The sequence below is a fragment of the Phoenix dactylifera genome, unplaced genomic scaffold, assembly GCF_009389715.1.
Source record: "Phoenix dactylifera cultivar Barhee BC4 unplaced genomic scaffold, palm_55x_up_171113_PBpolish2nd_filt_p 000007F, whole genome shotgun sequence".
Lineage (NCBI taxonomy): Eukaryota > Viridiplantae > Streptophyta > Magnoliopsida > Arecales > Arecaceae > Phoenix > Phoenix dactylifera.
The window spans coordinates 3,333,830-3,348,661 of record NW_024067666.1 but is presented as its reverse complement, the minus strand read 5'-3'; the positions used below and the strand labels follow the sequence as shown (position 1 = coordinate 3,348,661).

Here is a 14,832-nt window from a genome sequence, read left to right as displayed (position 1 = left end):
CAAGGATTTTTTCCCAGCTAGGCACATATTAATATTTTAGGGTCAAGCGCAATGCATGCACTAAAACTTTATTTTATGCATCTTGAATTTGCATGCATAGAATAGGTTAAATGGTAGCATATGATGAATCCTGAAGGATCCTTAAATAACATCTATAAATAAATATCTTAGCCTCTTTTATAACTTGATACACTAGATTCAAGCTCAACCAAAATTGTACTTCGAAATCCAATCAGGTTGGTAGGTGCAGTGACAATGGGAGGAAGAAGTTAAAGGTTAAAGAAACTCTTCGCGGTTGCAAAGTTACTGTAGCTTCAGAATGTTTTAATCAATATAATCCTTCTCCATCTTACATTTTTTTTTGCTAAAACAGGTATTTCATACATTACGAGTATGAATACATCCAATAAAATCATAAAACTAAAGATCATAAAGTATCCGAAGCAACTCTCCGTCCTTGGTCCACATGATGCTTTCGGAATGGCTGGCTACATAGGTAGGCACTCTGTTTGCCTCTCTAAATACATGCTTGGCTTGGAAGGTCACCCCATCTTTTACCATCACCCAAATGTCTCGAAACAGGAGGTGATCCACCTCCATCTTATATTTTATCGATGTGTCTTCTGTTTATTTATATTAGCATAACATTGATCAAGTGTGCTCTATAATGATCAAAAAAAAAAAAGAGCATGTTGCATGGTATTAAAACATAAAACCATTACATGAATAACCCAATAAGCATTTGGTCAGAATTAGAGAGAGAAATAGAAAAACCGAATTTCACCCAATTTTGATACAATAAGGTCAGGACAGGAACCAGGCCGGACCAGACCTGATCTTATAAAGCTTAGCCGATGACTACATGGTCTAACCCTGGTCGGTCCAAGATCGTTAATACCCTCCACGCCTCTGGCGGCGCATCCGGAAAGCCGCCGGTTAATGCCGAGGCTCGCGGGAGGCCGCAGCGGAGAAAAAAAAATCTTCTGCGGTTTCTTGGACTAAAACCTGTGCTAGGGTTTTCTATTTTTTCGAGATCAAGGTCGAGAGAGAATGGAAGCGGCAGGCGAGGAGGAGCAATACGGGCTCTCAGTCCATTCCCCGGGCCAGGCTCCCCCTTCCTCGGCCTCTTCTTTGCACAAGGTTCGAAATCTTGGTCGGTCTCTTTTCGATTCCAACGATGGGATATCTTTGTGTCCGATTAATTGAATTAACTTTGTTTTTTTAAATATGCAATCTCTTTTTTGAAAAAAAAAAATCTCGCTTAATTAGGAGCACTCGCATGTGGAACTGGAATTGAGGGTGCTCGAAGCTCTGGAGATCTATCCCCCTTCTAGATTACAAGGTAATTTTGTCTTTATTTAGCTTATAATAACTACTTGGTTCTTTACTTGTTAATCTCAACGGACGTTTTGAATTGATTAGTCTCTGGTATGTTTGAAAAGCTGTTGCATGTTTGTTTGTGGTTAAAATTCTTTGCTTGCATTTGTCGAAATTAAAAAAAAAATATTTGTCTTTTATGATCTCTTTCATAGTCGCTTAGATATAATGGGGACATGAAAGGATTTAGGGAAATGTCTAGCTTTTGTTTAAAAAATTTAGCCCTGCTTAAACTTGATGTCAAAGTATGTATATAGTCGATACTCGATACAAGGAAATAACGCTTTCTGGTTGTAGGTTATCGGTTCACGATTAAGAATGTATTAGAGTGGTTGCCATGTACCCACATTCATCAATAACAACTTATGATTGATTATTTATTTCATGTTTCCTTCATTTCTTTCAAAAGCGGTTTTTTTATAGCTATGTGATGTGCTATCCATCCTAGTAGAACCGTACATTTAGAGACAAAAGAGTTAAGGTTGTCTATGCATGGGGAGCCCATCAGTTCTGATAAGTGATCTACTAATGTGATGACAACATAAAGGTCCAAAATTCTGACACCAAAACACATTTGTGCCTTCATAACCCACATTAGGAATGAAGGGCAATGTGACCGGTGGTGGGCTCGTTGCAGGTCGAAGTTTCACTGGAGTGAGGAATTGAGAAGGAGCACTATTCTTTTATAAGTCAAAATATTCTCTCTTTAAATGCTGTTATCAGTATCTTAGCTGTAACTTCTGCTTTTGCATGCATGTCCAAGTATTTTGTGGATCAGCGGAAAGCTGACCTAATTTATACCCTGACAATCCAAGGTCAAAGTAGGTTAAAATCGGTTGATTAAATTTTGACTTGGACAACAATGATTTGACTCGAGACTTATCTTTTAATAGCTGTATTTGAAAAATCAACAATATTTGAAGGATTAATTCAAGATCATGCTCACTATATATGCGGGATTCACAAAATTTTATATTCGAGTGCTGTACAGTTCATTTAATTTTCCATGAAAGAATGGATGGACATAAAGTCCACTTGTCGAGATCCATGTCCTTGAAGTTAACAACCAACCTGATGGACTTGAGGATTCCATCTTTTACGTAACCCAACCTAAAGGTTAAAAACAGGTCAGTTTTGAGCCAAAAGCTCAGATCAAATTGTAATCAAGCTTGGCATGCCATGATTTGAAAGCGAGACTAACTTGGTTCTGCATATTATTGTTGATGATCTTTTAATTTCATCCTTTCTAGTTCTGAATATGTTTATCTATATTGTCATGTTGTACAACCATTTTCCATACAGGTATCCACCGCCACTTTGTTCTTTATGGGCTGATGGAGTATTTGCAGAGGAGGTTAGTTTTGTGGCATTTTTATTTATTTTCAAGGAATATATCACAATATATGCGTGACTGGTACAGCAAATTCATTATACGTGCATCATGCTTGTTATTCTATGGCTTGTAATTGCAGCTTTGACAGACACTTTTCAGCAGATGAGGTTTTGCAGCTGCTAGACCGCTTCTTCAATTTAGAAATGCTGGTGAAGTGAAAATTGTACTTAATATTTATGATTCTATTGCTATGCTGTCTGTCTTTATTCTCACAATTACATGTAGCTAGCAAGTATCACTGCTAACTTTTTTTCACTAGCTATTTAAAGGATAAAAGGAATACAAGGGAATTTTTAACATGTAAAAGCTGATCTAATTCTGTGGCGTTGGAGATAATGGCTGCATAGACTGTAGTTGTATGACATATACATGTGTTTGCATGTGCTGAGAGAGAGAGAGAGACTGCATGTAAGTATTTAATGAGGTCTAAGCAGAATTTATGTCATATACTACCTCATATTTAATCGTCCTACATTTGAAATCTGGAGATTAGATGGGTTCATGCAGTTAACATTGGCGACCATTTGCAATCGTTGGTTCATGCAGGGCATGTTTATCATGCATTGTTTAATTTTGAGTCTATCCACTGTCATAGGCTTCTGCGATAAAAAGATATGCCTCATACTTGGTTTGAGATGGAACCCTGATGACTGTTGATGGCTAAGATGATTCGAAGCATGGGTTTGTTAGAGGTTTTAATCTTAATTCCATGCAAAAAAAGGAAATGGTATTCTACATGTCTTTAGATGAAACTGTTGACTGGCTTTTGGAGGTGGAGCACCTTATAAGCGAAGGGATCCGATCCTTGTAACCAGTAAAACAATCAAATTATAATGCTAAGGATTCATCATTTCATTTCTTGAAGTCATGAAGTCATTTGTAATGCATAAAAAGAAAGCGGAAGTGAGCTATGAGCAAATAAAGAACTTAGTAGAAAAAGGAAACAAAAATTTCTCATCTTTTGCCTTCACTCAATTGCGATAATAAACTGTCACCTCTCTCAAGTTTAGTAGATCTCTATTAGTTCATGATGGAAGATGGTTTCTAATAATTTGAACATTTATGATGTTGCAACAGAATGCCAACTGGTTTTGGTTCTTGTTATCAAGGAAAATCAAGTACTAATTATTTTAAGCTGAGAAAAATTGTATTAAACATAGAAGGTCCAATTCATATGTTAAGATGATACTTCAAAGAGGAGTGATTAATTTCTGAAGGTAAACAAGAAAATGTCTAAGAACCTTTCAATCACCAAAGAAATTGCAAAGTTTCTAGACGATGCTAAACAGTACACAAAAATGGGTCAAGACTAGCAATTTTCTGAGGTTCAAAAGAAAGGAATTACATTGTCTTGTGTATCTTTTGGAGCTGGAGGTGAATGAGAAGGCTGATGACCATACAGATTTCAACAACACCTAACAAAAAGAAAATGTAGAGACAGAGGTAGTTTGTAGAATGTTGTGCTCTGTTAAATGCTAGTTCTAAAGGATAATCAATGGAGATAGTTGCAATGGTTGGTTCTTGTTGTTGGTGGTGAGTAAATGAGGGTGCAGATATTGCAATGGTTAGTTGTTGTTGTTGGGTGAGTAATATACCTGCGCAGTGAGGGAGTAATATACCTGCGCGATTGATATGATGATGAACAAACTGTACAAAGTTAGCCTGCCATTATGTACCAGTTGTAGCATAGTTTGTTGCACCAGTATGTTGTGACAGACTGATCCAACTGATGCGACAGACTCATGGTACACACAACCATGTCATTTGAACTTTCCAGTGCCATGGTATTTGTTATACTTTATAGTATAGATATGTTAGTCTTCAATGAGCTTTAGTAGGTTTTTATTGTGAAGTATCATTCTGAAGCCCACTAGAATACATGTAACCAGGTGAATCGTCATGGTCATGGCCTGATGATGAATATTTTCTGATGGACAGTCCCATTCACTCGATGACCTTTGCTATATGATGGTAGTTGGTGGGAAGAGAAACTTCTATGCGACAAAAGGATTAAGCAAAGGCAACATTAACATCAAGCTCAGTAATTACACCAATGCTGTAAACCTTCATTTGAAGATAGCTGCAAAAAATAAGACTGTGATTGTTACGTATCTTATTGTTTTTTCTGGGGATAAGATGCAAAATCAGATGAAATAGCAAACCTGCAGTTTGACTTGAAGGTATTGACTTAGAGGGGCTTCACATCACTCTGAAGCAGGTCAACAAGGGTAATCTTATGCAAATATGCAATAGATGTTGCAGATTTTATTTATATTCTCATCTTAGAGAGAAGAACCTATGTGCTGCTTGAACAATGAAGATTCCCTTATATGAAGCTTACATACTCTGTTATGTCTTGGTTAACTCTTATATATCAATCAGCCATACAAAAGGATTTTTAAATAGGAAAAGGTATCGAGAACCCCTTTGTGATTTTAGTAAGGAAGCAGAAGACACTGAGGGTGGAAATTGGACCACTGATAGGTCCTCGTACTTGACTTATGTTCTGCATTGAATATGAAAGGCCGAGGATATTATTGATGCTCTGTGAAGCGTGAAGAAGTTATTGCATTCAACTTTAGAGGCTTTAAATAAGGTGCTTTTATGTCTACAAAGTGGTCCTTAACCTTATAGAGCCTCATCCATCAAAACAAGACAATTATACTTCATTGTCAGATTCCTAATTGTTGGTTTTTGAAAATGATGATTGCTCTTCTTTTGTCAGTGGAAAACTATTGATTGTATGAATGATACTTCCTTATATAATAACTGCATACATTTAAAGATTAGATAACCCCTAGATAATCATGCAAATCACACCAATAAGCGCATTCTTTGTTGAGGCTAGGTTGTTTTGATCGTTGCATGGTATTGCTCGTGCTTTCTCCATGGTGTGAGTTTTTGTCCTCTCTCTCAATGATTTGTATTAAAACAGACAATCATCAAACCTGATTTTCTTTGAAACATGTTTATAAAAAAGAAGGGGAACCTGTTTTATCACAACTTATATTTTGGTTTGACGGCCTGCCAGTTTTTCCTAACCATGTTTTCATAAAATTCATTCACTTTAAGGTTTTATGTAAACATACTTTAATTGTTGCTGTTGTTGTTAATCATTTGAGGCGGGGATTCTTTTATGCATGCATTTTTTACTGCATAAAGCTGACCAGCACAGTACTATTTATTTGTACACAATACCTTTCATGGTGTTTCATTTTAGAGTATCACACCTGAATCCTTTTATGCAGCTGAATCAACTTCTGTACAGGCTCCTAACTCGAATGAAACCCTAGCACCTTTATTCCAGATTGTAAATTTTCTTTCCCCATTTGTTAATAGGAAGGAAACCAGTCATTTTCTGTTACACATACCAATATTATGTCAGTTTTCCCCTTCACTTGTCTTGGTGCAACCGTTGATCTCCTAAAGCACTTATTTTTTGACTCTTTAATGGATGCTTCCAATGCATCTTCTTGTCATTTATATATATTGCAGTTAAATTTATTCATCTATCTATATAATCTTTTATCAATACATTTCACATAGGCATTTACTTTTTATGTGAGTGATTTACTTATTTATTTTTTAATCTCATGATACATGACCAACCACACAAAACTCTAAGAACACCTTTGATGTCATCCACCCAGTATATTCTGTTGAAGTGTTCTTGCCTGTTTTCTCATTCACCTTTACTTTTAAAATTTTTTTCTTGGAGACTTTTAAAGTCAAGAAGTTACAAAGCCTTTGTTGGCTATTTATTTTAACCAAAGCCTAATAAACCCCTCTCTCAAAAGTTACAACTTTTTTTTCGCTTTTTCAAGAATATTTTTCAGATCCTTGTTGTACTCTAGCATTGTTTTAAACATTAAATTTTCTCTTTTCTGGTAGGTTTTGGATGTTTGCAAGCCACATCAAACATGTGGCTTCAAAGTCGAGTTTACATATATTAGCTATTGTAATGTTGTAAATTGGTGGAATCCTGGTCTTGACTTCTAATTAGTTTGTTCAGATGAAAGTTTTGTCATATGTTGAATGGTTTTTACATTTAGCTGTCTGGGTGATAGAGCATAAACTAAAACAGTTAAATGCATTTTCCTTGTAAATTCAGAAACCGGATGATGAAGAGACAGTGACTCTAAATCAGGAGGAAGATTTTTCCTTGCCACAGCATTTTTTTGTCAAGGACGAGCAATAGCATGCCTTAGTAGAGGTAAATGATTTGCAGATTACCATAGGACATGGCAGAGATAGACCACTCAAGTTCCAATTATCTTTACTTTAAAGTTTAGGTTTATCTTGCTGTCATTCTTTGTTATGTCTAAAATTTTCCTTGAATTACAGGAGCTGAGATCTATTAACAACAGTAGCTCGAGTGTTGGCTGAGCCTCATCTGCAGAAAGCTCAGTACCAGAAGCCACATTTTGTTGGATGTCCATTCATGTACATATGCATAGGTTCACCTTTCCTTTTCAAAAACTGATAGATGGCGAAGCCTTGCCGACTGCCTCATGCATGTTTGATTGCTAGTCCACTGGAGGAAATCGAGAGGTTCCTTCAGGGCATGTCTTCTGTAAATTCTATTTCTCTGCGGAATCGACCAGTTGAAAGCTCACAACTTTGTTTAAGATTACTCTAAAATGCGTTGTGACTTGAGTTGCTGAGAGTACTTGTCTCCTTATTGGAACATCAATATGGACATTTTTTTTTCTCCATGTATCTCACTTGTTTCGGGCTTTTAGGGAAATATGTTTCTGGATAAGTGAAGAGAACCTTTACTTCTAATATAGATCGCAGTTGATAAATCTCAGGGTACTAGCAAACTCGGAGTTCCACCTAGAAGATTCCAACTGCTGATTTGGAGGCCCTAGAAATGCTGACCGTTGAGATCTTTATGCATTCAGGACAGTGGAGCAGGTTTCAGGTGCCCATCCTACTCTAACTGAGCATTCTCATGAATAAAAATTGGTAAGAATCATACCAACCAAACATTTTCACAGCAGATTGCAATGCAATGAACCTGGGATTCACCATTTGGATACGAAAACCAACAAATATTCCAGCAATATCTCAAAAAGTATTTACGGACCTTGATGCTGGAAAAAAAAAATCCCCTTGTCTTTTATTCCTCGCCCCCCCCCCCCCCCCCCCCCCCCCCCCGCGGTCCTCAGCAACTTGATCGACTCGCTGATAGGACTGCAATAAAAATAGGCCAGAACAATCATCTCAAACGTAATCCTGAAAGGCTGCCTTAATATGATCAGGTACAACGTATACCGCAATTTTCCCAGGATAAATCTCTGCAAGTAAACGATTGTTGCAAAAGAGAGGGGTTGCCACATTTCAATTTTTAACATAGCAAATAACATAAGCTTACAAACCTTGCAATGTAAAATTTGGATTAACCATGCCGTAAAACGACAATTTAGAAAATTATACAGTTCTGTAGAAAAAAACACAGGATGATTCAGCGTACAGTTCGGAAACATTTACGAAAATAAATTTAAAAAAAAGAAGGAAAGAACACAAAGCAACACCACCACTGCTGGTCCACCACCAACTGCATCAGTTCAAACCTAATACAGACCACCACACGATGCTTCATCATCATAAAAACAGGGGGGGCAAAAAGGGAAGAAGAAAGATCAGGAAGACAGCAGATTGGCCAAGCCTTCTCCTATCATGATATAGAACAGAAAATATAAAAACCCCTTTTAAGGAAGAGATCCACAGTTTGACATATAATGGAGCAACTCCCATTCAACCAAAGAACCCCCTTGTGAATACTTATACCTTATGGCTGCCAAGTATAAGACACAATATTGCAGAACATGAGCATCACCATTAGTTCTGAGACTGAAAAACAAAAGTTACTTTACGGGAAAAAAAATCAAAACTCCTAACAAACTGTTTCATGGGAAAAGACCACGATTCTGGTCTGTCATACCTCAGGCTCAGCAGCCGATTTAGCCTCATCACCCTTGAAACCATCATCACCTGCAACGCATGTCAGATTTGAGACTAATTGAATTGGCTTTCTTAATCAAGCATAATTATTCAAAGACAAGGCTTGCATCATTTGGGTTTCCTTTTACTTTTTGAAAAAATCCATGACCTAGGCAGAGGGGAGGAAGCTGGGTCAAAATTGAAGGGTGGGATTATACCCAGGTTACCGGTACCAGTACTCAGTGTGACTCCCACCCCAAAGGAAGGTGGGAGTTGAGAATCCATCTAGCTAACATTACTTCATACATGCAGCAAATCCAAATGATCAGCAGCAATTTGGGGGCATATACATGTACAAACAACTGGTTCATGCAAGCAAAATTCAGTCACTATAAATCACTTCCAAAAACTGGGCTTAGAAATAAGGAAGAACACAAAAAGGACGTTGAGTATATTGACTTATTATGAATTTGGGTTGCACTAAAAAAGAAAATAACTGTGGGACTTTGTTTGAGTTTCCAATGCTATTATATTTCTCTAATTTTTCTTTTAATTGGATCAGAATACCATGCACATGTAACATGGTAGAATGCTATATATCAAATAATATTTATAGTACAATACCTCCATCCTCAGGTAAATCAGAAGTCCAAAGGGTAAGATTGTCCCTCAACAACTGCATAATTAATGTGCTATCCTTGTATGACTCTTCGCTTAAACTATCCAGTTCTGCGATTGCCTCATCAAAGGCTTGTTTTGCCAAATGACATGCCCTGAAAAAATGTCCAAATATTATTCTAGGAAATTGAGGAAGTAACACCTCAAACGAAATATTAGAGAGAAATGGTTATACCTTTCAGGGGAATTCATAATTTCATAATAGAAAACTGAGAAGTTCAGTGCAAGACCAAGACGAATTGGATGGGTCGGGGGCAGATCTGAGTTGGCTGTGTTAGAGGCAGCCTAAAGAAATGAAACAATGTAAGAGAGAGTACTGGCATAAAATAAAGTACAAATATTGAACGTGCCTGATAGCCCTTCAGAGACTGATCAGCTGCTTCTTTCCTTTCTTGGTCAGTCTTAAACTCTGCAAGATAGCGGTAATAATCACCCTTCCTGCATTGTACACAATCGGATGGAGTAATAAGTGTCATCAATAGATAGAAAAGGATAGGCCTAGCTGATCTCTTGAGAAATGGGGACCAATCATCTAAATTTCCATCCTTGGCAAGATGGGGACAGTGACATACATAATGCAGGCATATAGATGTCTAGTCACCACTAAACAGAACCAAAAAAATGATGATTAAAGTAAACCTTTATTAGCAGATTAAAATTGTGGTATATCAATACAACCACAAGATCATATCAGTGAGAATCACGACAAACAATTTACTAATGGATTAGCTGTAGGCACATTTCGCCATGTGTTACTTTCCAGTGTTACTACCATACTTGACAGTGATGACCAAAAAAAGAAAGTAATATCGGTTAATTATGGCAAATATATTTCTTTAGATTATTGAAGCTCTTACTAATATCTGGATTTGGACTGCCATGTCTGATGAAACACAGATAGAAATGTCTTCTGTACCATTTCATTGATTAGACCTGCCTATCGGGCAGGCCAGGCTGGGTTCTGTACATAACCAAAATTAGTTAGGCCTGAGCCCGGCCTAGCTCGGGCTTCGAGCTTATTTCCCAGGCCCGAGCCCAGTAGCTTTAGACGTTGGGCCTCAGGCTTCTTGGATCACAGCAGCGGCAAGGAGGGGATCGGACAATGTGGCAGCGGTGAGAGGGAGAGCGGACGACGCGGCAAGGCAAGGAGGCAACATGATTAGGGATTTAAGGGTTAGGTTAGGGATGTACTTTTGTAAAACTTTTAAGGGTATTTAAGGGTTATCATATATATATATATATATATATATATATATATATATATATATATATATATATATTAATTTAAATAACTAGGTCGGGCTGAGCTCAGACTGGGTCAATGCAATCCTGAGCTCGACCTGTTTAAAGAATAAGCTCAAATTTCTAGCCCAGTCTAGTTGTCGAGCTGAAAAACCAGGCCAGGTCCATCCAAAACACGCCGGGCTCGGGCAGGCCACCCAGATTTTGAGCAAGTCTATTGTTTATACATGAGGACAACCAACTATTAACCATGATTCCATGATTTTTTTTTTTGAAAAAAAAAATGCTATGGAGAATCTGGAAATGAAGCCTCTCTGCAAGAAGCTATTATCTAAATAGGTTAGCTTAGTAGTATCAAGTAACTTCCAAACATTTCTTATCAATGTAAACCTAAAACAAATACTACAGAATAAGAAATACAATCAAGCAGACACATTGCTTACATCTTGTAGTAGAAAACAGTCGCCTCCACGGAGCTGGACGATGGAATCAGGTGCTGGTCTATGATAGTCAATATATCATTGCATATCCTAGTGAGTTCTTCTTCCACCTTTTGACAATAACCTTTAATTAACTTAGCATTTTGCTCATTCCCTTTTGACTCCTCTTTCTGCTCAATTGATGACATGATGCGCCATGATGCTCGGCGAGCCCCAATAACATTTTTATAACCCACTGAGAGAAGGTTTCTCTCCTCAACTGTCAGCTCCACATCAAGCTTGGCAACATTCTTCATAATTTCGACCATTTCTGGATCAGGAGAGTAACAACTATCAGACAATTATGGCCATAACAGATGCCAAGGTTTTTTCTTGCATTGTTAGAAGTGATTCATACCATGAGTAGCAAATAAAAAACTATGCAAGAAAAATAGATAAATTAACAATTCATTATTTTTTATCAAAGGAGAGGGAAGGTCTGCCTAGTAGAATTGCCCAGATTTAAATACTTGGAGAACCACCTCCCAAATTTCAAGCCTGGAATCTCTTACAAATGGAAGAGGGGATGACAAGTAATGTTGCAACACCTATGAGATGCTGAACCCAAAACAGCACATTATTTGAAACTAAAACATATAACCATCCATTCATAGCAATGCACACCAAAGCATCATCTTTATGTCGATATATATCCATGAAATAAATTTGATTTAGTATTACATCTGTACTCAGATAGCATATTCCTCCACAAAAAATTATTAACGGACATTACAATAATGCAAAATCATATTTATCCAACATTTGCTCCTTCAGATTTCTTTCTGCTTATGCTTGAAAATAATTAATATCTTGGATATTATCGTTTTCCTGAAAATTTGACGAATATTAGCAACTTCTATGAAAACATCCAAAAAGAATCTCACGCTATCCATATCAAATAACAAATGATATTTTCATTGCCAACACCTCTCTCTCGCAATTAGAAAAGGATGACAGACACAAAACTATACAACCCACTGACCTTATGACCATTTACATCGCCGAAAAAGATCATGAGCAAACAAATAAACCTCCAAGATCGTCCAAGGAATTCAAATAACAGACCAAAACATGCTATTTCAGTATTCTATCTCGCGAACAAAGAAACTCATCCCAATAACAGTAACAATAATCCAAATGGACATCAAACAAGCAAAAACAGATCTAGCTAAAAAAATGGAGCAAACAAGAATCAAAATAGCAACCCAATGAAATAGATAACTCTTATACTAAAATAACGCATACATTTCCCCAAAAAATCGAAAGAAATGTAAAGAAAAGCACAGGGGAAATGCACCAAGAAACCGATCCAAGGCCTAGTCGATTCTGAATACGGAGAAAACATAAATCGATGAAAAACAAACTATAGCAAATAAAATCTAGGTCAAAAAGCGCGGAAAAATCACAGGGCTTCAAGGCGAGACAAGGATAAGCACGGATCTGAAGCTCACCATCGTAGCGCTCGGCTTGCTCCGCGAGCTTCGCCATGTAGACATGGCTCTCCCTCTCCTTCTCCGTCGACATTGGCGAAATCGTTCGAACCCTAGAAAACGCTTCAGAGCGAGACGGAAGGAAAAAAAAAGCAGAGAGAAATGAAAAGAGGGGGATGGCGTTAAAGGTCGAGCACTTTATGGGTGGGAGGGCGAGGATCCACCCGCCCGTTACTCCGGTTTGAACGACCCCGCGCGAATCGTGATGAGCGGAGCCCGTCGAGGGCTTCGCTGGGCCGATCTGGACCGTCCGTTGCTTGGGTGATCGGGCGGTGGCCTTTTACCGCGATTAGGGGTGACGAATGCCCTTTTGTTTGTTTCTTTCGAAAATGTGAACAAAAAAAAAAAAATTATTAATTAAATAAATATTTCCTGGCCCACCTCCATTTCCCACATCTTGGACGCTGAACCGGTCCATGAACCGGAAAATGGCCGGTTCGGCTTGTTTCTCTTCCTCGGTTTGGGGGTTTCATGTGTGATAAGCTTAAGTAAGATTGGGCATTGGAAATGGAGCTGAAATAAGGACGAGAGGAAACTAAGATATTTTCGTAGCAATGTAAAGAGTGTCTACCGACGCAATTATCTTATCTTAAAAAAAAAACAAATCTGATCGAATATAATCAAATCAGATGAATGCTACTCTCATCTCTAATTATGCCTAAATGAAGCTCTATTTCATAATTGGGAATAGATTTTGACTAAGATTTGAGTCTGACTTAATTTGTTAAACTTCGTTGTATTGGCTTGTTTGTTGAAATTTATTTGCATGATGGATGTCACAAGTCAGCTTTGGGCAGATCTTTGTGTTACCGGCACCAGGTTCATTAAGATTCTTTTCTTGAAAATTAATTTAAACATTGTAATTGATACATAATTTAAAGAGAATCGTCATAATTAAAGATGAAAAGAAAACATTTAAACATTAAAAATTAATTGGGCTAGAAATGGTATGCTTTGCAAGACATTAACAAGACCCAAGAGAAAAGTTCCTCTAGATTTGTTAAAAATGATGATCAATTTTTTTGGAAAATTAGGATTAGAGAAATTTCGGTTAAAATTGGCATGAGGGCAGAGTTATTTGTTATTTGGATCATTTGCTGGGGTTATAATAGAGACTTTGATTGCAAAATTCAAATACTTAATAAGTATACAAATTGATTTCTAGTAATATTTTGTAGACTAAAATTATATTTTATGCCAAAATATATATATATATATATATATATGTGAAGTTATAATGCGACTTTTTTCTTTGATCATTCAATTTATTTTTTATTGTGGACCCTGAAGGATAGTAACCTGTCAAAAGAATATCATTGATAACTTGTAGTTGCAAGATAGAAAACTGGACCATCATAAAAGGTAAGCAGCATGCTAAGTGATATTACATATTCCTTTTGAAAACCATGCACTAGGTCACATATTAAAGGCCATCTATCTTGATAATCTTGATAAGATCAAAGTCTTCGTACGACTTGCTTTGAGAAACCAAATTTTTTGGCAATAGAGATTTAGGAACAGTTGATCTTCTCCTAACCGGTGAACTTGCTGCTTTTATATGGAGCTCCATTTTTGGTGGTTGTGTAATATATTTTTTACTACCAGGCTTGCTCTCAAACTATTATTACTTACATTTTTTTTAACGTCTAAAAGTAAAAAAGTAAAAAAGACACCAAGAAAAGCCATCCCCGCTGGCGAGTTGTAGTCAAGGTGTCCATCCATCTTTTGTCTTTCACTAGTCCTATTTCTCCTTGCATTAATAGCCATCCAAATGGACTATGGTACATCAACTCTCTACCAAAAATCATTATAAGATAGGAAACAAGTTAAACCACAAGATTGGCCAGTTATTAATACTTGAAAAATAAAGTATACCTAAAGCTTTCTCTTGAGATAGATTGGACCAGGTCCAATATGATTCATTGCGAGGGTGAAAAAAACATGAACAAAAATCCAAAAGTTATAAAATGTTTCGTCTGTAGCTAATTTCGTGGACCAGCCCAACGACAAACCAACATGCAAAATATACGAGAGCTTATGGCTCTGTTTTCCCTCCTATCTCTTTTTTTTATCGGACTGAATGACTGCCGATATTTGGAAAGATATCAGTGGAAAGATTGGCCGGTTACTAATATTTGGACAACGAAGTTTACCTAAAACTTTCTCTTGATTTAGATTGGAACTGGTCTAATATGATTCATTGTGAGGATGAAAAAAATGCAAGCAT

The 14,832-nt window shown here is 37.1% G+C and overlaps 2 protein-coding genes across 4 annotated transcripts; one reads left to right on the top strand and one right to left on the bottom strand.

The window, feature by feature from the left end:
• Positions 1-885: 885 nt before the first annotated feature.
• On the top strand, positions 886-7,575 carry LOC103704464. The gene is made up of 6 exons (XM_008787752.3): positions 886-1,140; positions 1,270-1,342; positions 2,680-2,731; positions 2,850-2,919; positions 6,882-6,983; positions 7,115-7,575. The coding sequence occupies exons 1-5, from the start codon at positions 1,051-1,053 to the stop codon at positions 6,966-6,968; spliced, it is 372 nt and encodes a 123-aa protein (XP_008785974.1). The 5' UTR covers positions 886-1,050; the 3' UTR covers positions 6,969-6,983; positions 7,115-7,575.
• Positions 7,576-8,095: 520 nt separating this feature from the next.
• LOC103704463 (14-3-3-like protein GF14 iota) lies at positions 8,096-12,724 on the bottom strand. 3 transcript variants are annotated; one of them, XM_008787749.3, is made up of 8 exons: positions 12,567-12,724; positions 11,080-11,386; positions 9,745-9,832; positions 9,570-9,679; positions 9,341-9,489; positions 8,718-8,767; positions 8,564-8,620; positions 8,096-8,447 (listed from the first exon to the last, which is right to left on the bottom strand). In XM_008787749.3, the coding sequence occupies exons 1-7, from the start codon at positions 12,637-12,639 to the stop codon at positions 8,615-8,617; spliced, it is 783 nt and encodes a 260-aa protein (XP_008785971.1). In that variant the 5' UTR covers positions 12,640-12,724; the 3' UTR covers positions 8,096-8,447; positions 8,564-8,614. The 3 variants fall into 3 exon arrangements, with proteins under 3 accessions (XP_008785971.1, XP_008785970.1, XP_008785973.1); XM_008787748.4 differs by having other exon boundaries at positions 8,104-8,447; positions 8,564-8,626; XM_008787751.4 differs by having other exon boundaries at positions 8,104-8,447; positions 8,564-8,570.
• Positions 12,725-14,832: the final 2,108 nt, after the last annotated feature.

Excerpts from the sequence above, each read along its gene's own strand:
- LOC103704464 (XM_008787752.3), top strand. The coding sequence starts at position 1,051 with ATGGAAGCGGCAGGCGAGGAGGAGCAATACGGGCTCTCAGTCCATTCC. Across the intron at positions 2,732-2,849 it reads ATGGAGTATTTGCAGAGGAG|CTTTGACAGACACTTTTCAG; the intron begins GTTAGTTTTGTG and ends TTGTAATTGCAG. Across the intron at positions 2,920-6,881 it reads TCTTCAATTTAGAAATGCTG|AAACCGGATGATGAAGAGAC; the intron begins GTGAAGTGAAAA and ends TTGTAAATTCAG.
- LOC103704463 (XM_008787748.4), bottom strand. The coding sequence starts at position 12,639 with ATGTCGACGGAGAAGGAGAGGGAGAGCCATGTCTACATGGCGAAGCTC. Across the intron at positions 11,387-12,566 it reads GCAAGCCGAGCGCTACGATG|AAATGGTCGAAATTATGAAG; the intron begins GTGAGCTTCAGA and ends CTCCTGATCCAG. Across the intron at positions 8,768-9,340 it reads TGATTTACCTGAGGATGGAG|GTGATGATGGTTTCAAGGGT; the intron begins GTATTGTACTAT and ends CATGCGTTGCAG.